Here is a 25511-nt window from a genome sequence, read left to right on the forward strand (position 1 = left end):
CAGGACTAACAGAATATAAGTTGGATGCTATTACCTTTGGAAGTATAACATTTCTTTAATGAATCAAACGTTATGCTTTGACGTGATCTACAAAGCCCCATCCAAGACTCCTGCTGGGCACTTGCTCTTTAAATGACAGCAACAGTTGAACACTTTAACCTGTGAATAATTTAGGAGTCCATTAAATATTAAATAGATTTCTAGATACATGAAAAAGCCTTCTGCTTATTGCAAAAAGGAATTTGAAAATTGTTATTTAGAGATGTAAGCTTTTGTGTCTATATTTTATGCTTAGTGATTCCTGACTGTTAAGATTTATTCTAAAAGCAAAGGCACTTCATGAGACATCAAGAAAAGATACTGTTCTTATCCGTCACGGTAAATAATTTCTACTTATCGTCTCTGTTTATAGGGACAAGGACAATGACAGCTTTGGAAAAGACACGCTGCCAGCCAGTCCAGCAGCAGATCTCCCGCTGCCTGAGACTGCCTGCTTTAATTGATCCAGAGCTTTCAGATGCTAATTGCCATTAGTGTTGCTAGAACAACAACTCCAGTGGCAATTTACAGGGAGAGAAGGTGGAAAAACTCCTGGAAAGATGGCTCTAATGGGCCAGTATCCTTTTTCTCTCTCCAAACACATTCAGGTGTCCCCACGTCAGCTCTTGTCCTGATGTTTTGCCCAACACAGAGCAAAAGTTCAAAATTTAAACCTATTAGCTTTTGGAGATTCATTGCTTAATTTCAATCTAAGGGAACAGGGCAACTCACAAAAATGAGCAACACTGGCTCTATAAAATTCATGCATGAGATGATTAGTTTTGAAATGTCCTGTTGTGGGAAAAAATACCCCAGATTTATGTGTCCTTCTGTAAAGCTATTATGCGCTTGTTTTTGGTTTTTTGTTCAATTTGAGAAAAGCAGGGAAAATGGGTAACAGTAAAGAAAACCAGGGATATTTCAGTTTCCCTATTATCACTAAAAAACCAGACAGTTATTCTTCCCCAGGCTTACAGAATGATAAATGCTCAGGAAAAGCACTTGAGATTGATGACTTACTTAATCAAAATTGCCTCGCATACAAAAACCTGTTGGGGAAGAATAGCAAGGAACTTGGTAACAAATCTGAAGGACGTAACAGAGTATCCCACTTTGCTGTATGCTTATTGCTGCTACCCTTATGGCAATTTAGATGCTCTCATTTCTCCTGTAAATATTCCCATTTTCCATGCTCACTGCAATGCTTGTTACCTGACCTGTGAAATAACTGATGGCAGGGGTGTGGCATGTGAGACAACCTCACCTAAATGCTTCTTTTTGCCTCATTTTGCATATGACTTTCTTACCCAGTTTAAACACTGAAGACAAACAAAGATTTCAGAGTTTAGGTAACAAAGGCCGTTGGGAATGCCTGGCCTATGGACTCATTGATTGTTGTGGCTACATGTTTTTTGGGGTGATGGTATTGAAAACCTCTTGCTCTTAGCATCATTGAACTCATCAGTGTTCTGGCCAGCACTTAGTTACATTCAAAGTTAAATTCAGCAGTGATTTATCTTTAGAAACTGGATGAAGCCAGTTCGTAGCATTTCTGAGAAGGACACAGATTCTTTTTATCTAACGACTTGCTGCTTTATTTCAGAAGAATGGTCTGTTTCCCGGGCTTCAATCCATTCAATTACTCATATTGCATTATTTCCCTTAACTGGAGGCAAGTTTAGTCAGAGGAATACCTATATTCTTGTCAAGACAGCAATATTCAGCAGCTATGCCTGCTGCAGGTAAGTTTCTAAGCACTTAATGAATTCAGTGCCATGAAGAATAAAAGATGAGGTGAATTGGCTGGTTTTATAAGCACATGCACTATCTAATGCTCTGGATTTTCTGTCCTGTAGCTCATCACCTCCAGCCCCAATGGCAATCAGTCACTGCGAGCCCAGCAGCTGAGAGCTGAATGTAAGACCAGCCATGTGGCAGTGCCACATCCGCATGACACCGCCAGCTCTCCTCCTCCTCCCCCAGGTCCTCTAGATTCATCTTCTGGGCAGGACTTCACAGGAACTTGGAAGCTCTTAAAAGGTTCTTACAACATCACAAAATAAAATACCATCAGAACAGATATGATTTCAATCTGTGAATGTTTTTGCCATTAACAAAAACAAGCCTAAAAAGTCCCTTTTCAAAAACATGTTTCTAAATTATGAACCATAATGATACCTGCCAAATAAAAAACCCCACAACACAACAGAACTATAAACCTAACTAACTATACTACCTTCTCTTCCTGAGGGGAAAGACAATATGATACCTTCTTCCTCCTTTATAACACCCCTAACAGTGACAGACATACACTGCCATCGCCTTTTTGAAAATGCTTAGGCACCTTAAAATACTAACGAGAACTGGATTGCTCTCAGTTGGCTGCAAGCATATGCAGAGCCTTTCTGAAGGTCACCATGTCCTGCAGGCCACATGAAGCAACTCCGACAACATCCATGATGACTGCCAGAGGTTGAAGGGGAAGTGATGCCTACAGAAGCTCCAAGAGCAGGCAAGCGATGGAGAATGGGTTCCCTTCTTCCCCTGCCCAGGAAATCTGCCTTTTTCAGGGTAGCCACCTGGAGGCAGAGCTGAACCTGGTCCTTCTCCATCCTGGCTGGGGTCACATGGAGGGTCCACAGAGAGCCCTTGCACAGACCCGTGTTGGGGAGTGGGGTGGACTGAAACCTGCAGGCACGTTCCCTGTGCTGGCTGCAAGGGAGAGCCTGGCCATAACTCTTCAGGGACATGCGCAGTGACCCTAGCACCTGGAGCATGACCTGCCTAATGGCTAAAAGGCTAATAACTGCTGTGTCTGATCCCCAGCTCCTGTCTCAAAGGGCTGAAATCCACCTCAAACCATCTGGAGCCCATCTCCAAATGAATAATTCGTTCAAGTCTCTTTTAATCCATCTGCAAACTGCTCCACTCTTTGGTCTGCCATGACACGAATCCCCTCTGAGGGTCATCATGCATGTGTAGGTGCATGTGCTGAGTGCGTGTGTGATGGGGCAGCTATTTGCTAGTGATCTGAGGCATCTCCCCCTATTCTGGAAGAGCAACAGCACCAAGGCTCACCTCCACTTGCTGTGAGCTTCCACCATGACAACCTTTTACAAAGGAGGTGTGCGCCACAGCAGCTCAGGGGTTGCACAAGGCGCACCTCTGATAACTGTAATTACCTCCCATTTTCTGCCCATCTGCAGATCTAGATGGGGATTAATTCTCATCTCCTGCAAGGAAGATAGAAAGTGGATGCTGAGCCAGAAATCCAGTTTCAATACCCTTCCCAAAGTAGCTCTTCCATCTTTTGGAGTATTATATTTAAGTAAGAAAGAGGAACTTGAAGAATAGTATTAGCATAACATTACATATGATGCTTCAAATTTGTAAGTATTATTAAAGAATACTGGGGTGTCAACATGATCCATAGTATAACATCAGTGAATGGTGAGAAAGGAGGAGAAACAATTTTTATAAAGCACAAGTATCTCTCCACAATGGTAAAAAAGGTTCAGTAGTCACTGCTGCATCTCCTCATGCATGTGTTTTGTTTGTAAACTTTACTGCAAAATCTCTGTGTGGTAACAGCATGCATGTTTCACAGGTGACCAAGATTTTGTTCAGCAGAGAAATTCAGATCATGAATACCCTTTAGCCATGAAGATTTCCAATACATTTGAAAAAAAGAGTAGCAACTGCACAACCGATCCTGCACTACCACCACTAGCACTTGAATTGCCTCGCCTCTAACCTGAGCATCACACAATGACTTTGTATTTCATAAAAACATAATCAAAGCCAAGCATTCAGACAACATTATCAGTGTTGCTGGATCCTGTAGGTGCTACCTGCCTCTGCAGATCAGCCTGCAATGATAACGAGAGTTTATGTGTGTGTCTGTTAATTTAATAACAGAGGCAGTAACACTGTTACAGGGCTCTCAGTACAGGGCAACCCTCTCATCACTGCCTTTAGGCACCACTAAACCCTGCGTAGGGTCTGATGACTTTGGGCTGTAACACCACAGGACGCTGGGTGCCAAGGGAAGCTAGCAGGCAAGATGCTCAGCGCCTCTTTCAGCTCCTAACTACGAGTACAGCCTTCTTTACATTGCTTTCACCTGGCTATGTCTGCTCTCATAGCTGCTCTGCTGGCCTAGATGGGGGAAGAAAAGCAAGCTCTGGTCCTCCCCATTACCCTACTCTTGACCATGGAAACAGGTGAAGCTGTGCCTGTCTTCACGCCACCAGCAAAGATGCCAGCAATCTTAATGTAGCCAGACCTGGAGAGAATTTATGGCCCAGATCCACAAAAGTACCTGCCTCTCAGTGACTCCAGCAGGAGATAATGCACCTCAAAACCTTTGTCAATTTAGTTTTAATTCTCCCCTTTTCCCTTGCACAACAGCACTATAAGCTAAAGCATTAGGTTTTCATCAGATACCAGGTACGGACAAAATTTTGAGGACAGAAAATTCTAGTGATTACTTCTGTTCATGACTTTTTTCTCCCCACCATGTCACTCTCTGCTTTGTACTTTTCGCTTCTCTTCAGCGTAACAGAGAAAACTAGAGAAAGTAATTTCCCCGGCACATGGTGTCCTTCCTTCTCAGCCCCAGCAAGTACCACCAGATCGGCCTTCTGAAACCACAGATAGAAAAACCCACCATTCATCACTGGCAGCCTCTGTGCTGCTCTGGAGTACGTTTCCCTTCAAAAGCCTCCTGCCAGCCACACTCCGGTGAGCTGGCAGCTGCCCGGCTGCCAGGGAGCGGGATTTGGGAAACATATTCCAGGGGACAGCTCAAACTTCATCCTCTCATGTACTTCCATGGCTCTCCTCCCCGCACTCCCCAGCCCTCCATCTGTATTTGTACAACTACGTAAAAACACAGTTTGGGGGTTTGGGGAGGGTTCTTGCTATTGTAGCTTGACCTCAGCATGGAGGGTGGGCAAGCAAGGGCCACAGTCCACAGTACATTGCTTGCACCTCATTGGTAAGGGGTGATGCTGTCCCATCCACCCTGGCCAAGTACGTAGAGTTTAGCTGTGACTGCAGGAACTGCCTTTCAGACAGGTTTTTAAAATGGATCTGTTAGTGCAGTTTAGCTGCCAGCATCAATACAGTAGAGCTCTTCTGTGCTGCCTACAATACAACAGGGGCTGGCGGCCTCCCCAAAACACAGCTGTGCCTGGAGATTTCCTCGCTGACCACAGTGCCTGCGAGTCGGAGCAGAGGTGGAGAAGCAGCAGCAGCTCCACCATGCGCTCCTCTCACATGGAATAGTCCCCCCTGCATGCACGTCCACCCCACTCTCCCGGTCCTACCAGGACTTACTCCAGTCTAATTGCAGGTGTGCCCATGGTTCCCTGCAACGATTTGTTTCTTTTTGTAAACTATTCAGTAATGTTTGCAGAACATAAACCAGATAGGACATCTTGCCCAGGGACAGACATCAGCAATCCAGAGATTCAGAGAAAGCAAAGCTAAAGGATGCTGCCACTACAGTACTTCAAAAGGGTACCAGTGTCTCTTCCCTGCTCCTACCACACATCCAAAATGTGCAATGAAGTAAGCAAGCACTGTGCAGCCTGAACAGAGTGGCTACAGTTTATGCTATACTGCCTCATCTGTTCTTTGCACCAGCTGTTCCTGGAAGGAGGTGACATTGAATTGTTTCTCTCTTCCTCTGATGCTCTGGAAGAAAGACAGAGGGCATTTTTTTTTTCATCTTGGCTTTTTAGCAAAGGGAACAGGGCTGGATTGTTTTGTACTGGCACTTGCTACCTTCTCATTCCATGCCCTTCTTGCTGCGCAAGCATGGCACAAGACATTACACGCTGAAATAATATTTAGGTTTGCAGCTGGGCTCATTACTGCTGTAATTTAGAAGGTATAACCAGCCATCAGCATTTCAAAATACATTCAATTTTCAATAAAGAGGCAATTTCCACAGGGCAATGACCATAAATGAATGACAGTGTACTCAAGAAGAACAAACAAAGCTGCCAGTCTGTCCAGAATTTGCCCGATGGGTCATCCCAGTTTAATTAAGGGAAAAAATTTACTGTAAGAGACAGGAGAGCAAGTCAACTCTCCTACAAAGGTGCCTCCTTTCCTTTGTGCTTTAAAAATAATCTCCCTTTGTTTTGAATTACTGATGCACAAGCAGCTTGTGGCAAATCATTCTCTGGAATTAAATAGATGGCTGAAAAATACGAGCCAAAGTCATCCTTTATGCACTGGATAAATTTGACTCTAGATGATGTGTGGGTCTTTCAACCCACCTCAGTGTATCAGCTGAGTATTTCTCGCAAATTTTGTGCTCTGCAGGCACTGAGCCGACCCCAACTACAGGCAGCTCTCAGCTCTCCGGCGAGCGGCCACGGTGGCCACACTTTACTCTGCCCCAGGGGCATGGAGCTGCCGCCGACCAGCACTGCCCTTCCCAGCCTTGTGTCGCGCCTCTGAAGGCACCCAGCAAGCCGTGCTCCAGAGCCTGCCACACAAAAATCTCCTAGCCAAATCCAGTTTCTTCCACTTACGCAGTTTCAGTGCAAGGGCAAAAAGCTTTCTCAGTCTTTGGAGGACTGCTTCAATCCGAATAAACTTTTCTATCAGAGGTCTAGTGTCTCAGCACGGCGAGGGATGCAAGGCAGCTCCACAGACGTTGCTTACACCAGCTAAGAACCTGTATGGTATTATGGCCAAAATAGTCTGTTTTCACTGACTGAATGATCTGACTAATGGCTAAATGTACAATAAAAAGGTATTATGTTCAAATTCAAATATTTCTCTATAGTTCTGGAAATCTAGATACAGTAGTACCATGTTTGCGTGGGAGAATGAGAAAGCTAAGACTGCTTATAAAATAAAAGTTGTGCTGTCTAGAGTACTTTTTTTGTCAAAGATGAGTGAAGTCAGAAGAAACAATAAAAACAGTGCATTTTTCAAGAACATTGATTTCAGGGGGGTAGTTTTCTCCAGTTTAATAATCAAAGATACCACAACACATAAATAAACTGGGGACTGAGAGCTGTAGTTTTAACCTGGTAATGTTCCACAAGGCAAATATATCCAAGTGCATTTATCTCTTCTCAGAGCAGATATGTAAAAGCATTAGCCTCCATCATGCTGTCGTCCGTCATCAGGTCTACATGCAGGCCCAGAAAGACTATGTAGTACATGTATAAATATACATACCCGACTTGGGTACAGTCTCGATATGGCAGCACTGAAAATATGCTACAGAAGGATCTTCTGCTGCTGATAAGGACTATTCTAAAATATAAAAGAAAATAAAAGAAATCAAAGACTAAAATTTAAAAATCCCACCACAATAAGCAAAGCAACAGATGTTACCGTTGAGGAATTCGTAATCATAAAACTTCCATCACGGATGATTTCTCCCTCCTCTTTTTTATCTCACAGGTAGAAGGGTATCGCACTACTGAGTCTTTACAGAAGTGCTGAAGCCTGTGCCATACATTACACAGCGAATGAGTAGTGGAGTCCCATCCCCTCTACAGGCTTTCTAGGAAGACTACCTTGAATACATTACTTGGAATCCAGGATACATGTTTTTCTAGTGAAAGGAGTCCTAGTGAAAGGAGCCATTCTGACAACTCACCACTATGGCTGAAACTAAACAGACAAATCCAGCAGCAACCCAGGTGATACACACCACAACTCTGTGGCTGACTTGGAGTCTGCATTTATCAGACAAGAATTTCCAGCTGCTGGTCATGACTTTTCTCTGCCAAACCAAGGACTCCCTTGATTTTCAGCTTCCTGTTCCTGAAATAGACTGATTTATGGATGAAGTCAGTTTGCTATTATCATAAGCTTTCAGGTCCTTTCACTGTTTTCCAGGTTCCTCCTTCAGTCTTCTCCAGTTTTCCCCATTGCCCTTCTTGGTCTCTGGGCAGCATCACTGGCCTCAGCAGTTCCACAGATGGCAGATATAAACATCACATCTTTCAGTCTTACCTTCAAGATCAGTGTCTAGCCCTGATGACCCACGAGCCTCTGCACTCGGTAATCATATCAGCCCTCTTGGTTATGATGTTGCATTGACACTCAGGCATTACTGATCCCACAGCTCTTCACCCCTTCTCCTCCAGCACCACGTCTATCTCAGTCACTAACTGTCAGGGCTGAATCCCTCCTGTAAGCATGGCTTGCCTTCATTCCTTCTAGGCAGGTAGCTCAAGACTTGGCTACATGAAAGCATATGTTATCTGCCTGCACAGAGCTTATCTCAGAATCCAGGCCACTCTTACAGCAAACATCTTGTATTTTTAACCAGTCTCCAAATCCTCGCATCATCTGCAAAGTCACTGTGGGGCATTAAATCAACTACCTTAGAGCAACCTATCTGTTTTACGGCCACACTATTACCTTTAACCATCAAGCTCTGATATACCATTGCACATCAAAACCATCCTGAGGTCAAGACCCACTTTCCATAAAACTGCGTGGACTGCCAATAGCTACATTATTATAGTTTTGGGAGATGCAGATTGGCAAGAAGCCAAAGGAAGCTTGATCAAGATGTACGATATAAAAAGCCAATAAATAACTGATTGTTTATAAATATACCGTCTTTCCTTATTACCTTCAGGACACCGACAATTGTACAATTGTACAACGTACACTAAAAAGACCCTTCTTCCCTCTAAAGTTGGCCAACAGGCTGCATCCCCTCAAATTCCTCTAAAACATTAGTGTTAGAATTTACTCATGTTTTACCTTTCTAAAAATCTCCACTTGTGCTCCAAATGCTAGGACCTACTGCTAGGTTAGTTGTCAGGGGTATTGCACTTCCTTGCTCTGCTCTCCAACATTGACTCTTCTGACGTGTGCCACAGATCTGTATGTGAGGATTTCACCCAAATTTTTCATCCTTTGTCCTACACTGGTCAAAGTTGGACAACAAACCCTAGCAAGCTATTTTGTTCTTTACTGTCCGAAAACCGTCACATGCATCTATAAATCTCGTACCAGTTACGCTGTTACTAAAACACTATTTCCTTAAGGGACCAGCTTAGTCATTGTTCTTGGAAAAGGTTTAGAACTCGAAGAGAGCTGCTGCATGTAATGCTTGGAAAAATGCAGAATGATCAATTTTCCTTCTCCTGGATCATTCTGTTATAGCAACCCTGTTTTCTTCCTTAAAAGCATGTTGAAAAGCAAAGTGGTATTTACCCTTTAATAAAGGAGGGTTTCTAATAATAAACATGCATACAGCATTAGGAAGTTCTCCTGCAGCAGATAAAGTATGATTTCATTGTTTTTCTGAATACTATAACACCCCTTGCCTATGGTATCTCAGATCCTGTAAGATGGTCTCATGGTGCAGCAGTAAATTATAGAGCAGTGGGAAATCATTTTTCACATTTGAGAAAGGCAATCCACAAGCAAAAAAACTTGGCATATGATTAATTTTGTGCTTGCCACTGCTTATTGCTGAATGGTTGCTACTCACAACAGCTTGCTTGTTCACTGGAAGCCTTGTTTGCTGATGTATGAAACTTGGCACAGATTTTGAGGCTGACATCAGAAAGCATCTTTGAATTTGGAAAACCATGGTACCCACTAAGCGTATTCCCCCCACTCCCTCTGGTTGCTTCTGGAAATACAGCTCTTCCACCAACACCCTACACCTCCCTAAAAAAACCCCAACTCTTAATACTTAAAGAAAAACAAACTGGTGCTTCCATGTCCACAAGCAGAGACAACAGTGGGAAGTTCCCACAGAAAACTTGCTGTATCAGAAGGAATCAGACCAGAAAGGAAAAAAAAAGCACAAGCCCAGCCTCTAGTTTTTTCAGATTTCTTTCCCTTGGGACCCAAGTATTGCCCCTCTTTCCATAAACAGGGGACCCTCTTTACATAAAGATCTCCCAGGCAGAGCAGGAGAGGAGCCCATGGCCTCCACTGCCAGGATGCCACAAAATCTCATCTGCAGAGCTGCTGGAGGGGGCTGGTGCAAAACAGCTTTAGGAGCTGGACTGGCAGAGAAGCAGGGAATGCAGTGGTCAGAAGCTCATCAGAGGGATAAAACAGCATTTTATTTAGAGGTCTGATGATATACATGGAAAACAAAAAAATTCTGAGGGTCTGCAATGGTTTGGTGGGGCAGAAAGTCCAGAAACTTGTCACAAAGTGTGCTTTGGAGAAGAAGGTGTGGTGGAAGCCTGTTGCTGTTCAAGAAAATCGAACTATTGTTTATTGGAGAAAAGCATTTTCCTGGATTTCAACTCTTCAACAAAGGGCGTCTACGATCCTGCGCAGCTCTGAATGAGCTATCTCCGACATCAGAAGCAGCTTGAGTCAGAGTGGGTTTACGTGCCCCGATTGCCATTGTGCCACCTAGACATGTTTAAAATTACTTCATGAAAAGGTTTTCACTCTCTAATTCTCACATTTCACCAAGAAGTTGTACTAATTACTATGGTTCAGAGCAACCATTATTTTGCAAGAGAGCTCTGACAATGTGCAACTGTCTGAGACTGTAAAAGCTAATCTTCCCATTTCTTTAATGAGGTGTATGCTATGAAACTATAAAAACTTACTGAGCACAAGGCGCTCAACAGAATCAGTAATTCACTTGACTTGAAGATTAAGAATGTCTGGTTTTTTTAGCGTCTGTCTAGGCTTCATTGTGTTGCACCAAAAGGCTGCGATCAGGCAATGCGATATACATATGTACCATATACATGCAGAATACCGTAGCCTCTTTTCTCATACCCGATTGATGATGTTTGACTACCAGGGCTTTGCTGCCCTGCACGTAAAGGCGAACACACAAACCATGGATGCTGTCTGGGTAGCAGCCATCATTTTGGAGTCTCCCAAGTTCAAGCTGGAGCTATTGGAAGGTGGCTGCGTTGGGTTTGTGTGGCCGGGTTTTGGTAGCGGGGGAGGAGCTACAGGGATGGCTCCTGTGAGAAGCTGCTAGAAGCTTCCCCAGCTCCAAGTCGGACCCGCTGCTGGCCAAGGCTGAGCTCATCAGTGACGCTGGTAGTGCCTCTGTGATAGCATATTTAAGAAGGGGAAAAAGACTGCTGAAATAGCTGCAGCAGAGAGAGGAGTGGGATGTGAGAGAAACAGCCGTGCAGACACCGAGGTCAGTGAAGAAGGAGAGGGAGGAGGTGCGCCAGAGCAGAGATTCCCCTGCAGCCCGTGGTGAAGACCATGGTGAGGCAGGCTGTCCTCTTGCAGCCCATGGAGGTTAACGGTGGAGCAGAGATTCCCCTGCAGCCCGTGGAGGACCCCATGCCAGAGCAGGTGGCTGGGCCCGGAGAAGGCCGTGACTCCGTGGGAAAGCCCACGCTGGAGCAGTTCGTGGAGGACTGCAGCCCGTGGAAAGGACTTGTGTTGGAGAAGCTCGTGGAGGGCTGACCCCTGTGAGAGGGACCCCACGCTGGAGCAGGGGAAGAGTGTTAGGAGCCCTCCCCTGAGGAGGAAGGAGCAGCAGAGACAATGTGGGACAGACTGACTGCAACCCCCATTCCCACCCCCTGCACTGCTGGGGGGAAGGAGGTAGAGGTAGCAAAGCTGAGCCCAGGAAGAAGGCAGGGTCGGGGGGAGGTGTGTTTTTAAGATATGGTTCTATTTCTCATCATCCGACTCTGATTTGGTTAACAAATTAAATTGGTTTATTTTTCCCCAAAATCGAGTCTGTTTTGCCTGTGCCCATAATTGGTGAGTGATCCCTCCCTGTCCTTGTCTCGACCCACGAGCTTTTTGTTGTATTTTCTCCTCCCCATCCCACCGCAGGGGAGGAGTGAGCGAGCTGCTGCGTGGTGCTTTGTTGCTGGCTGGGCTTAAACCACAACAGTGGCTGACAGTAATTATGAACTGTGAGGATGCTGCGAACAGTCAACCTCTTAGAGTGCATGTGTGTGCATTTCCACAATTAAAAGGGCAGCAAGAGACCTTTCGTAGCCTATGGGTGGTGTTTGGCCTTGACTTAGATCTGTATACTAACAAAAAAATTGAGAAAGCAATGGCATGGGGGTGGGAGAGGAGCATTGTTTCACTGCTTTTATATCTGCTATATAGGATGACTCTAGAAATGTTCTTGTCCCATTCTCATCACGAATTGTTTGTTCAGCTGCCTCAGGTTGCTGTTTCAGTGGCCTGTTTCTGCTAGATAGGAAATCTGCTTCACAGTTTATGGAAGATACCACCAATAAACCTGCTGAGTAAAGTGGGTGAAACCACATGCTGGTGGCTACCTGTGCTAATTTGTACGTTAGGGTTGACTTGTCTTTGTCTTTTAATGGGAAAATTTATTTTGTGCTATTTTACAAGACTGCTTTGATAATACAGTCTAGGAAACCTAATTTTTCAGCTCTTTTAATAAGCCATGTCCTACAAATCCAAAGAAACTGGTTTAACCAGGGCACAGAACCATCAACAGGAAGCTTTACAAGGACTAGCTGATAAGCTGCAGTCTGTGTATAGGTGGTTTTTCTCTGTGCTAAATAGCTGAACTCTTATTTTAACCACAGCCGGTCCTGCCTTGCCGCTGGACTGCCGAAGGCTGGACCCAGAGCATCGTCGCTCAGTGCATGCCATCCCCAGAGCTGAGAGGGGAAGAGCTCTCAGTGCTGCAGGACAAGCACACATCACTTTACAGGTTGAGAGCTGCAAATAAGGGCAGTTACCAGAGAAAGGAGCCCTGAGCTATCATCCACGTGGCAGTTTTCTTTGCTGTGACACAGTCACAAGCCAGTGAAACAATTACTGAAAGCGCTAGCTATTTTAAAGCCCAGCTATCAAATTCACCACTCAAAAACATATTGTGTGTACATGTTTTCAAAGCTGGGTTCCTCAAGTTAAGTGAAAGGCTGTCAAGCCGCAACAGAAGGGTCAGGGGTTTCGGAGATTGCTCACAGAGCCTGACTCCAGGCTGGCTCAGCACCTGCATCCTGCACGATCACGTACGAGCTGTCTGGGACGAGGTCCCAGGCATGGGAAGGAGCCCCAGGAGGGTTTTCTATCCATTGCGATACCTGTCCTCCTCCGTGTCACGGGGAACCAGGTAGGACACCTGCTTTAAAGGTCTTAAGGTACTCAGAAACTCTGTTATTTTAGGATGAATGCATAAAGCAGATCCACCTGACTTTCCCGAGGTCTTTTTCATCCAGAATGCCTATTAACTTCAGTGACTGCAACAGCATCCAGACCCCTCGGAAAAACAGGGTATGCACACAGATTAGTTACTGCTAGACTTAGCTGGCCTTAGGGGTGACACAAAGTGTTGACTTTGCATTTTATTTTTAGTTAATATCACTGTAGCTCTTTGTCCATAGGACAAAAAGCATTTTCAAAACTGCATATCTTATTCTTATTGTATCTGTGTTCTACATAAAGGGATTTTTATTATGATTATGGAAATATTCTGGAAAACTGTGTCTGTTGATAAAGATAAGAAGCCAGTTGAACAACAGAAGCTTACTCACTGTTTTCTTAGCCAGAAAAATATTCAGTTATATTATCTGACGTAATGACTGATACATAAGCTAAGATAAAATGCTAAGATATATCCTACAAATACTTTTTTGCAACAGATGGAGAAGAGAGTTCATGAATCAAATATTTATTCATTTTTTCGCAGGTAATATTTCTATCAAGTTTATGGATGTATTTCATATATGCATCTCAGAAATTACTCGTTCTCTGTGGAATCTGCATAATACTTTATGAGTAAGTATTTTTTGCTATAAGAAATTCCCAGTGTACATATAGTTATGTACAAAACAGACTAAAATTAGAGGGCTGCTTTTCAGCGTTTGATTCCACATGTATTTGTTGTAAAGACAATAATCAGCTGCTAGTTAGACAATAGTTAAGTCAACAGTTCTGCATGCGTCTGTTTGCTACAAAAGCTGTTTCTAAAAAGCCGTTGTCTCTCAGAGCCACCTTCTGCAATATTTATGTTGATCACTACCTTTCACTTCATTTAATTGTACATGTGAGAATAAATGCAAGGAAAATTTTGCTTGAGCTAAGTACCACCTACCAGAATTCAATTCATAAAACCTGCGGTTCAATGTAATGTCAGAATTTCTATTGACCTGGTTCCATGTTTGATGGAAACCACAGGCTACGTGCACAAATCGGTCCACAGGAACGTACATGATTCTTGCCCACGGCAGTTGTATGAGAACAGGTATGTGCAAGGGTCATCTCTCAGTGGGATGGTTTAGTCTATATGCAACCTGTTCAGGTAGTCTATTTAAAACCTATTCAAGTTTGGAAGGACAAGAATAAAATCATGAGGCATGTGGGGAAATTGTCTTGGGAAAAAACACAGAGAGGGCAGGTGTCTTCTTTATAAGCAGGGAGGAGCTGGTTTCACTTCTGAGCTGGATGACACTGCAATAAAGAACCTATTGCTGATGGGAACACCATGACAGGCACCGTGTCTTTGCAGTAAGGGAAATCCCTGCCAACCGCTGTTGTATAGGTCCCACCAGTGCCTATGGCTGCAATCCAGGGAGTGCATGCCGCAGCTTGGGGTGTGCTGTGGCCGCAGCTGCACCCCTCACACATCCCCCCGGAGTCCCTCTGCCTGCATCTGCCCTGAAAACAAAGATCCCACTCCTCACCTTGCCACAACCACCCCCAGCTGCGCGTTTACCAACTAGCACTTTGCATCTGGGAGGACACAACGGTGCGATCGGGATCTGTCATGTTTATAATTTATCTTGTAAGACTCAGGATAACCTTAATACCTTTCCCTGAAGCTGTTTTCTTGAGTCACTTGTCCGGTAAGTCTCCCACCACAGGCAGCCCTGACAACCCAGCTAGACTGACGCCTACCCTTACACCCACTGATAGATGCTGAAATGTCATTCAGCCATTAGTAAACTTGTTCCCGGCAGGTTCAGCCATGTGCCCCTCTCACACTTAGCACCTGGCACTACCCTTGAAGAAATGCAACCCGATTATGCCCAGCTTACTCTGACTGATTTTCATTTTACGCAAGTTATTTGTATTACCGAGACACAGGTCTTAAAAATCCATGGGCTAGCACTTCCATTGGCTCGTACTTCACCCAAGGAAGGAGTGTGCATTGCAGCCTGCACCTTCACAGACTATTTTAAAGGCCACTACTACATATGTGGTATGTGGTAAGTGGCAATGGCATGCTGCGCTCTTGCACGGGGATGCTGACCCTGCCCCTTCCCCTGTGCCCCATGCATTGCCCTTGCAGAAGCAGCATTTGGATGCACAGTACCTGCCGTTTCTGGTATCGTGTTGCCGCATGTTCTTGATAAAATGAACCTTCTTAAAGTTCTTTGGTCTGGGTGATCCTGAGAGTGTCCGACATCTGAAAAATAAATCAGTTGGGGGGCGGGGAGGGGAGAAAAAAATAAAAGTACTCAGTTCCCCGCTGTACAGCCAAGAAGTCTACACAAAGGCAGGAAGGAAAGACAAGACAAATTATTCAAGTCACCCTGTGTTAGGAATCAGCAAGAACAATAAAAACAATAAGTCTGGAAATGTGACAGCTCAAACAAAAAAAATATTTAAAATAATAAGAAAAGGCACCACCACCCCTCCCTTCACGCAAAAAACCACATCATAAAAAAATCTCAGCAAAATAAAACTTCCTGTAACCTGCCGTGACAGCTTAGCCCAAGCTTTCAGAGGGAAAAAAAAATTAAACTAAACCAAAACCTGGTAAATATGTGATTTTTCCCCTCACTCCAACACCCACACTTTGTATCCTCCTCAGCTATTGATAAAGGAGCTACTGAGGAAATGTCTGTCTTGTTTTAATTTTAGAAAGATTTAAAATCTCTCATTTGCAAGGATAATTCCTATTTGCTTTTAACTCTAAATACTACTTTTCACATTCCTGACAGCATACAAAACAACTGAAAATAAATTACCTCGGGGGGGGTGGGGGTGGGAGGTGGAATCTTTCTTCAAAACATTAATCCTTAAACCTATTTTACATCTGAACGCACTTTTTAAATTGCAGTTAAAGAAAGAAATTGCCAGAGGGAGGAGAGATGAGACAAACAGCAATATCCCCCCTCCACTTCCAGCCTTGCTTTTTTTAATCAGCTGAAACCACAACGCATGTGAAAGCTTTCTCTGTTTCACCTCAGTGCTGTTTTGTTGCAAGGCACGGTACGGCGCGCAGGCACCAGAGATAACTCCCGCGCTCGCTGCGCGGCCAGGGCTGCTGGACCGCAGCCGCTGCATCCTCCACGGGAGCTAAAGGACAAGCATCCTCCGCCGGCGCACGGGACCAGCACAGTCCCTCTGTGTTGAGCCTCCCGAACCTATTTTTCCCATCCTCTCCTATGCATAGGCAGAGTTCAGCAGCTTCCCAGCCCCAAGAGGTCCTGTTGCTGGACTGAAACCACAGACCACTGGTCCCAAGACGCCAGGGACTGCCAGTCCCCATTGCTGTACCCAAACGTCATCACGCTGCATGGGCACACCCCAAGGGGGGACCCCATCACTCTGCCATTTCTGCCTTCCTCCTGTTAGTAAAATCCTTGAGATTCCCTCACCCTCTGGTTGCAGTTAGGCTTGTTATAGCTTCTTCACAGGAAAGTACCACCAAGAGAGAGGTTCTACCATCAATTCTGCAAATTAGCAAGTAAAAATACTGCCTTGCAAACCATACTTTGTTTATATCTTTTGCCAATTATACGTGTTTGAATCATTTATGACAACGCTTCGTAACATGCTGGTAAGCATTCAACAGTAAGCTTGGTAAAAATAATCAAGCCTTGGTAACAGGCCAGTTAGTACAGCCTCTGCTATTAAGTCTTTGCTTCGAGGTGGGGAGAGACAGCCAATCTGCATGTGGATAAACAAGGCTATAGGCTAAACATCAATAAAAACTAGCTGAATTACAGGTCCCAAGATAAATAGACATTCAAAATTAAGCTGCTGCCTTGCTGAACAGCTGACCTGGAAGCATACCACGAACTGGTCAGATTACTGATCAGCCCGCTTCTGAACTGTTAAGCAGTTGCTCCATTTTCCATCACCCCAGAGGATTGCCTAGTGACTAATTACTGCGGTCCCCAGAGAAGCTGTGGCCTCCTGGATGCAGAAATAAAACCGCACTGAAGCTGCTGATATAACAAGGATGGGGCAGATTTAGTGAGGTAGCAGTCACAAACGTACCAGCCAACACAGAAAGACAGTAACGCTGGTTACTGAAATAAGATGGTGTGTGCTGAGAGAACAAATGATAAAAATCCATACAAAATAAGAATACTAAAAATACTAGCCTTCAAAAGCTTACTTTATTAAACCAACTGTACTTACTTTTTAAAGGTACTATGTTAGAGGCTAGTCATTCCTGCTAGTGACAACTAAACTTCTCTACTAATCAAATCTGACTTTTTCTTTCCTGACATTTTATTTAAATACTGACTTTTTATTTAATAACCTAAAGCCAGGGAACGTGTAATTCATGTCACCTACCACCTTGCAGGGTGCGTGAGGTTTCACTTTACTCACTATGAAGAACATCTTAACGTGAACACCCAGCTACTTTCTGACAAGCGCAGGGACAGCAAGTCTGTCCGTGCATGTGCCTTACAGACAAGTAACCAGAGAGAGAGTAAATAAAATGACCTCCGCAGTGGGGCATTTTCCTCGATGTCCTCCAGAGTCTCCAGAGAAGATCGCTGGGAGATCAGCCGACGTCTGCAGAGAAAACAGAACACAAAAGATCACCATGAGTTAGAGGGCACGAGAAAGTCCTCAGAGATGTTATTTAGTAAAGCTCACAAACTGCCGTTCACTAGCCGATCCGTACCTCTGGATATTGATCAATTTTGTTCTGTTCTGCTTACCTTACTAAATCAGTTTGATCACAACCAGAAGCAAACTTACTCCGTACAAGCTTCTATAGCAAAACAGAAGCTGAAACTTCCCAACAGCTCCTCCTCAGTTTATGCTTTCAGGTTTTCCTTCCTTCAAGGGTTTAACACCCACCTAACACCAGTCCCACATTTGCTGTGGTATAGCTTGCAATGCTACAAGTACAGTTCTTTGATAAAATAACGCAGATGTAGATCTACAGAGACTGCCTGTCGTACACATTGCCACAGGGGACACTTCTCTTTGCCCTTTGCCCTTTTTACCAAATAAATGCCACTCGTTTCTCAGTGATGTCCATCTCATCACTCCTGTGAGGAGTGACTGAAGAGAGATGAAAGATGATGGAGGCGGCAGCACTGGGCACAAACCAGCAGTTTAAAAGGGAGCTCTGACCATCCCTCTGAGCAGCACAGATGAGTTTAGTCCTGTTTTAAACCAGTTTTCTATGGCTGAGTCAGATCCCTCCTCCACCTTCAGTGAAATGAAGTAAGGAAATCTTAGCATTTCAAGTTTTCCAACTGCTCTAGTGGGCAGGGAAGAAGCCCCGGTACAGGCTTGGTTTTAGCAGCAATTGCTGCTGCACAACTTCCAAACACCCCAACGGCAGCACAAAACAAGGAGCTGCACCCAGCCCTTCAAAAAACACCATAAATACAAAAAATAAATGTATAAGATACAGCCCACCCGCAGGCACATAATGAAAACTTAAGCTGGCAATCATCAAAACGACCCCGTCGGTGGGTGTTAAGCAGCTGTGACAGCCAGCGGAGCAAAGGCGCCGTGCCGCAGCGCCCGGCTAGCACGAGGAGCGTCAGCACCCATCATTCCTAGGGGCCATTGCTGAGGTGTACAGTACCCTGCCAGCGATTTTATGAGTATGAACTTAAATGACAGAAGTCGTCATAGACTACCACTACTTTTCCCCCAATTACCTTAATATCCTTCACCGAGCTGCCTTACTCCCTTGATCTGCAACTAAAGAGTTTCCAGAATCTCAATGTGTTATGAGCACCCCCATGCTTGGAAGGGTGCTCATTAATTTATTCCTGGGCTGTATTTTCACAATAAATTGTCTTCTCTTATGCCAGTGTAAGCAGTTTCTAATCCTTCTTGCAATTTGCTAGCCCTCCAGTTGTGCTGCTACAACTGTTCCTGCAGCCGAGCTGCAAATCTGATTACCAAAATGTTTTTCAGTTCAAAATTACCCCGAGGTTCAGTGATTCAGTTTACTACTAGTTCAAACACCAGATTTCTATCACTAACCCCCAGACAACACATTTCAGGACAGTTTGACTGGGTATGTGGCTTTTTGTGTACTTAGAAAATCATAAAAAAACCCTCAAACAATTTATAGAGCAACTAAGTGTGAAGCATAATCCTCTTAGGAAAATATGCAAACCTAAATCCCCCCAGGCTTTGTCTAAACTAGAAATTTAGAAGATCTGGTGCAAGATAGGATACACCTTCAAAATGCTAAGAAAAAATAAAGTCTGCATTTCAGGGTGTGCAGAACTTGTTGGCGTAGACAAGGAAGAAGAGACCAAACATCTGTCTCCTGCACCCATGGGTGCTCCCTCGGCTCCATCCGCAGTCAGAGGACACAGAGATGCTCTTATAGGGAGAAATTCAGATCAGGAGGAGCTCCCCCTCCATTTTCAGTTACATTGGTCCATAAACAAAAGTTGGAAGTTTCAACTACCAGCACCACTGATGTAGCAGACGATAGTTGTTGCTTTTTAATACCTCTTTATATGTCATTAGCTTAATAACACACTTAAATGATGGTACCCTCCCATCTTGTGGTGTTACAACACCAAAAGCATACTTTGCGCGTTGTTAGTAAAAGAGAGATAAACAACAGTACAACCTTGCAACCTTCTTCGTATTAAATTTATCAAACTAGTCACACAGTGTTTCCCCTAGATGCCTGTTAGATGCCGTAAGGCACATGTACAACACCAGATGCATATTCCAGCCACCACTGCAACCCTCCTCCAAGCCTCTCCTCACCCAAAGTTACGCACCATCCTCAACTTGATTGCCAATGGCTTGGCGGAGGTGGGTTTGAAGATCCTACATTTGCATCTGTTATTAAGGCAGATGCATTGGTTGGCAGAAACACACGCAACTGCATTTCATCAGCTCCAGGGCAGCTTTAAACGCTGGTCATCCAGTTGCCTGCTGACTGTTCAGATTCCTCTGGCTTCCCTTGCTGGTTGCAACTTCTTAAACCCAGCACCAGGGACGCTGACTCCTGGTTTTTGCTTGCTAACCTCAAATGCAACAAAGGCTAGATGGGAATCGCTGCCACCCCTCTTGGCACAAAAGAGCTCACACTGATTTTCACCGGTAGTGATTCTGCAGCATTATGGGGACCTAACATGGCAAGTGAGTCTGCCCAAAGAAGGGGGGGGAAGCTCTTTGCTTACCCAAACTTGGGAGATGAGCACTGATAACTGAGCTCCCTCTCAACTAGTGTGAACACAAGCACGACTCCGGACAAATTCATCCAGCAAGGAAGGAAGGCAGAGAGCAGATAACCCCCCCCCCCAAATCACCAGCAATGAAGAAGCACAGGTCACACAGAAGACTGCAGTGATATAAATGCGGGCTGCCGCACCCCAGTCCCCTCCCTGTGCTGGCACCGGTAGCAGTGAGAGTGAGGATATCCAGTCCAGCACCGAACCCAGCTGAAAACTGCCACATCTTTCACCTCTCCCCAAAATCATTAGTTTTAACCGGTTCAGCTCCCTGCACAATCTCAGGAGCATCGGTGAAGCAGATTTGCAGCAACTCTGCTGAAATCAGTTCATACTGCCCAAGAATTGCACTCTCTTCACTGAAGAAGCTCAGCTGCAATGAAGTATGTTCAATTATTCCACTTCATCTTAAATCTTTATTTTGAGGCCTAATTAAGATGACCTAAATACCAATATTTTATAAGCTTTCCACAGCTGGATATTATACCAGAAATGCCAACTAATGAACCTACCTGCTGTGAACCAAGTCACATCCTGTGCCACACACATAGGAAAAAAACAATTTTGGAAAAGCAAAGCTTTTGAAAGGGTGTTCCAGGGAATACAAGCAAAACCAGTTTTTCATTGTCTTCTTTAAAAATTAATTGCCTCAACTGGTGTTTAATATTTAAATTAATTTATCATCTTTCTTCAGGCAAGCAGTCAGGGCTTGTCTATACAACTTCTAAAAGGGTTATTCTTCAAAAAATTGATTAACATGCTATAGCAGCTGGTATATGTAGACACTTGCACTGAAATAACCCAAACTGTTTTATATCACACACCACCATCATTCTGATGTAAAGCTGTGTTGATACCTATTTTATAATAAAAAATGTCCTATTTCAATAATAATTAGGGGAAAATCCTTCTATTGTTAAGGAAGAGTATCTATACGCAGACCAAAACAAAATAGCACTATGTGACTCATACAGGATTCAGGCTCTGGGATAAGTCTTTAGGCAGATGCATTTTCAATATAAAATGCTTTAAAACTTCTGCAGAGTAAATGTCAGCCAGCTAACACACACTAAAATACAACTGCCCTTCATAACAAAATTAAAGATGTTTCAGTAAAAATGTTAATTTCTCCTCGTTCACCGACAGCCTTAAAAAAATTCCTCCTAGTTTAACTACCACATCCTAGGTATACCAAACTCACCCTCTCTCCCTGCACCCCCATGCACACAGAAGAAAGCAGTTTAGCTCTGGAAAGATGACCACCTTCTAGTTCTAACGATCAGCCCCTGTAGGACATTGTCGGTCACAGCCTCATGCAACCTAGGGATTTTTTTTGTTTTAAAATCATGTAATACCACTTTCCCTTAAACACCTATCTAAAATATTTTTTTTCGGCTTCCTCCCTGTTCCCTGTGCAATTATTACATGAGCCCAGAAATAACCAATACCCTACAATCAAATTCCAAGCCCAGTCCAAAGAAAGAGACGAAAGAGAGATTTGATGCCCTGGTATTTTAAACAGCTGTTTTCTAAGATATTCATGACCCTGTTTGCATATTGGATTTATCTTTGACCAGCTGTCTGAATCTCTGTGGAAGTTTCTTAAAACCTAAAATGTTGTCTCCATTTCCCCTCTCTGAAGTCAGATTAATATGTGGCTCAGTTGCAAAAATGAAATAAAATATGAGGACAGAAAAAGAAATAAAATACAAGGACAAATAAAATAAAGCAGGTCTGTAACCAAAACAGCAAATAGCCAAAGCGAGTAGACTGCAAAAAGATTCACTGTAACCAACCCATCAATCGGTGGAAAATTATCTTCACTGTCAATTGCTGCAAAATACTCAGCTCAATTATGTTAAACATACAAAATCTTAAGTCCCATAGACAGGAGGTGATAAAAAAATGGAGCTGCAATCAGAACACTGGATAAATTCATCCAGGAAGGAAGCAAGCCGATGATAATCCAAGAGATAAGGAAAAATAAACCCATGTGTAATGACTTTCTAGCACAGCTACAAAACCAGGGGAAAAAAGCTGCATTTTAAATACGCCTAATTTTTGTGAAAGTTGTGGGTGTAGATCCCCCCTGCTTCTGTTAAGATTACAAACTGTCCTGGTTTTGGCTGGGAAAGCCAGCTACTAAGAAGAAAATTAACTCTATCCCAGCCGAAACCAGGACACAAACCCATAACGGCTGAAGCCAGTACCGTAGGTACCGCTGGCTCCCAGAACAAAAGCATCCCTCAGGACAAGCTTCTTCACTTTGTCTGGGACAACTGAAGCCCTTCAGAGATGCAGTGATGATGGGACACGAGTGCTAATCATCTGAACATCTGCCGACTGTGTTAACACTGATGGGAGAACTTGGGAGGGCAAAGATGTTTCAGCAGCTGAAGAGTGTTGGTAGTTCACATGCCCACTGGGTCACCTCCTCCCTTCAGGTGGCCAGGGAAAATCAACGTGCATGAACAAGAGCCACAGGTCAGAAACGTCAGGGCTGTTACCTTCTGGTCACAAGCACGTTTCTAATATCGTGGCTTGGGAGCATCAGAAAAGCACAAGACTGCTTGGCACTTGGAAAATGTTAAATTCCTTATTTTCACTGGGCCTTCATCACAAAAGATGTATCCTACGCGCAGGAAGACTACTCTACATATGTACACAATGGGAGTGGAAAGAAAGTTATTATAAAACTTACAGCAATGGGGAATGAGATTAGGATACCTGTAAGGATACCTCAGGGCCTGCCTAGAGGTGTAAGCAGAGGGTTTCCCTCTGACGTCCATCCACCCTTCTGAAAGATGCCAGCTCTGGACTCAAAGAGGAGCTCTTGCCCAAAAGCCAACCTAGTCCTTTGCAAACACTCCCTGGGAGCAACCCTAGGGCTGTTTTTTCATTGTGCTTCATATTGTTCCCTCCAGCACCAAAATGGCTTGAATAGTAAAAGGAAAACAAGGAAGTATTCAATGAGATCTAAGATCAGGCTTCTAGGTGCTAGAATGGAAAAAAAAAGATTAAAAGTAAATAGATATATTATATATTACAAGTAAATATATATATATAAACACAGTTCTGGTCTATAGTTCACAACAAGCCCTGGCTGTTCAGTATTTTAGTTCCTTCAGCACATGCTGGCCACATACGTATCTTCCAAGCAACTCTGAGTTTTGAATCAGGTACATTTACCATTCTCTTCCCTAACTTCTTTGGAGTCAGGATTTCGGTATAAACAGAAACGGAGCTGCCAGCTCTCTCCTGGGCCAGGGGAGCAGGTAGTCAGCAGAGAGCTGCCAGGCGCAGGCAATGTCCTGTCCCCAGCAGCCGCAGTGCCTTCGTCACCCTGGGAAAACCTAAAAGCCACTTCTCTCCGACTCCTCCGCAGCCTGCCAGCTGAACGCCTCTGCCCCAACTCCCAGGCTAAGCTGCCGTCAATTAATACACTCTTCTGAAATATTATACAAGACATCAGCTGTGTACGAATCCCCATTCACTTCCTGACCCCTGACTCCACGACCCAGCACAAACCCAGATGAAAGACCCGCTAATGAGTCACCTCTCGCCCTCCCTCTGAAGTTTTTACTGAGATTCCTACGTCCCAGCTCATTTTCTTCCTATCTTTTGCCAATATCACAGGAAGACAAACACAGGAAAAACAAACCCTGAGACTATTAAAAATTATTAAGGGAAACAGAGTTTCCAGGAGCTACCCAAACCGATATAAAGCAGTATTTAATTGTGTGCTATCATAATTACACACCAGAGCCATTCTCTGCAAAGAACATCAAACTCCATTTAGGATTTCCAAGCTGCGAAGCATATTGGCACGGCTGCCTGCCACGGGAGTTAAAAGCATCTGGTGCATGCTGAAAATGGCTTATTTTGTTAATTCAGCAGCCCAACCCAAACACACAGAGAGTATACCAAGAGACCTCCATTTAGCTGTCACCTACATGCAGGCAGGATGCAAACACGATTTAAGACCACAGTCTTCTGCAGTGGGCTGTGAAGGAAAGTCCCCGATGCAGAAATCCTGAGCTAGCAGGACCCCCAACAACCTGCTCCTCTTGGGATACATATTGCAAGGAGGCAGACCTTCAAACCTTAGGCTAGCGATAATTAGGAGAATAATGCCATGCCAAATGCCTCCTCAGTCTCCATCAGCCTTGCGGGGGTAAGCAGGAAGATGGGCAGAAAACAAGGGGATGAGGGGAGAGCTATGGCATGAACATCCCTCCATGCCAGACTCCTCCCAAACCAGATGTCCCCCCTGCACTGAGTATCCTACCTATATTGCCAACCAACTCCTTCTCCAGGCCTCATCCTCCCACAATACCCAAGGCAGCAGCTCCGAAATACACATCAGTCAAACTGCTGTCTGCTGACCTGTCTGCACATAACATCTTAGTGTAAAAAATACCTACGTTGCCATCCCGAAGGTAGGATTTTTTGTGTACAAATCATACTCATGTCAAATACAGAGTACAAAAAGAAAGAAGTAAGAAAGAATGAAGGAAATCAACATGACAATACTGAAGTATCCCCCTGATCTTTCATAGTGTGGCAATGCAACATAATGCTCTGTTCACAAATTATTATGTAGCTTTACACACGTGATCCTTCAAATGGCCCACAGAATTCTAGTACAGCTCTGTCCCAATGTCCCAGAGGGATCATCTGGGTCTGGTTATATCAAATATAAAATCAGGAGTACCAGCACTGCGAAGAGACAGGGGACTTACACTAGAATTGCTGAGAAGCAAGCTGTTCACTGACAAAGCATTGGTGTAGTGTGAATGTGTATACGTATGTGTGCAGAAAAACAGAAGGTATGGTAGAACTGGTCTTTGGGGGTTTTTTTAGCATCTTGCACAATTCAACTTGATATTAATTATTAGTCTTGCTACAAGACATGACTCTGGGAGGAAATGCATTCAAAATTAGGCATTGATATGAAATCTCCAGTGAAGGAAAAAAACAGGGTTGAGTCTACGGAGAATGGAAGACCAATCACCACATGTAGTTGATTCTGGGGGCCCTTTCATTTTCACCTTCCCCAGCTGGATTCCCAATTCACCGAAGACGGATCTTGTTTGAAACCTACCATCTTCC

General features: G+C 44.1%; 1 protein-coding gene across 1 annotated transcript in view; it reads right to left on the bottom strand.

Annotated features, from left to right (window-relative positions):
- Nucleotides 1-25511, bottom strand: part of CABLES1 (Cdk5 and Abl enzyme substrate 1) — a 75910-nt gene that overhangs the window by 20997 nt on the left and 29402 nt on the right. The window contains exons 2-4 of the mRNA XM_050891034.1: nt 17671-17742; nt 15299-15391; nt 7246-7323 (exon numbers count right to left, since the gene is read on the bottom strand). Coding sequence (XP_050746991.1) covers nt 7246-7323; nt 15299-15391; nt 17671-17742 — 243 coding nt within the window. The remainder of the gene's footprint in view (nt 1-7245; nt 7324-15298; nt 15392-17670; nt 17743-25511) is intronic.

Source organism: Gymnogyps californianus, chromosome 2 (assembly GCF_018139145.2).
Source record: "Gymnogyps californianus isolate 813 chromosome 2, ASM1813914v2, whole genome shotgun sequence".
Taxonomy (NCBI): Eukaryota; Metazoa; Chordata; class Aves; order Accipitriformes; family Cathartidae; genus Gymnogyps; species Gymnogyps californianus.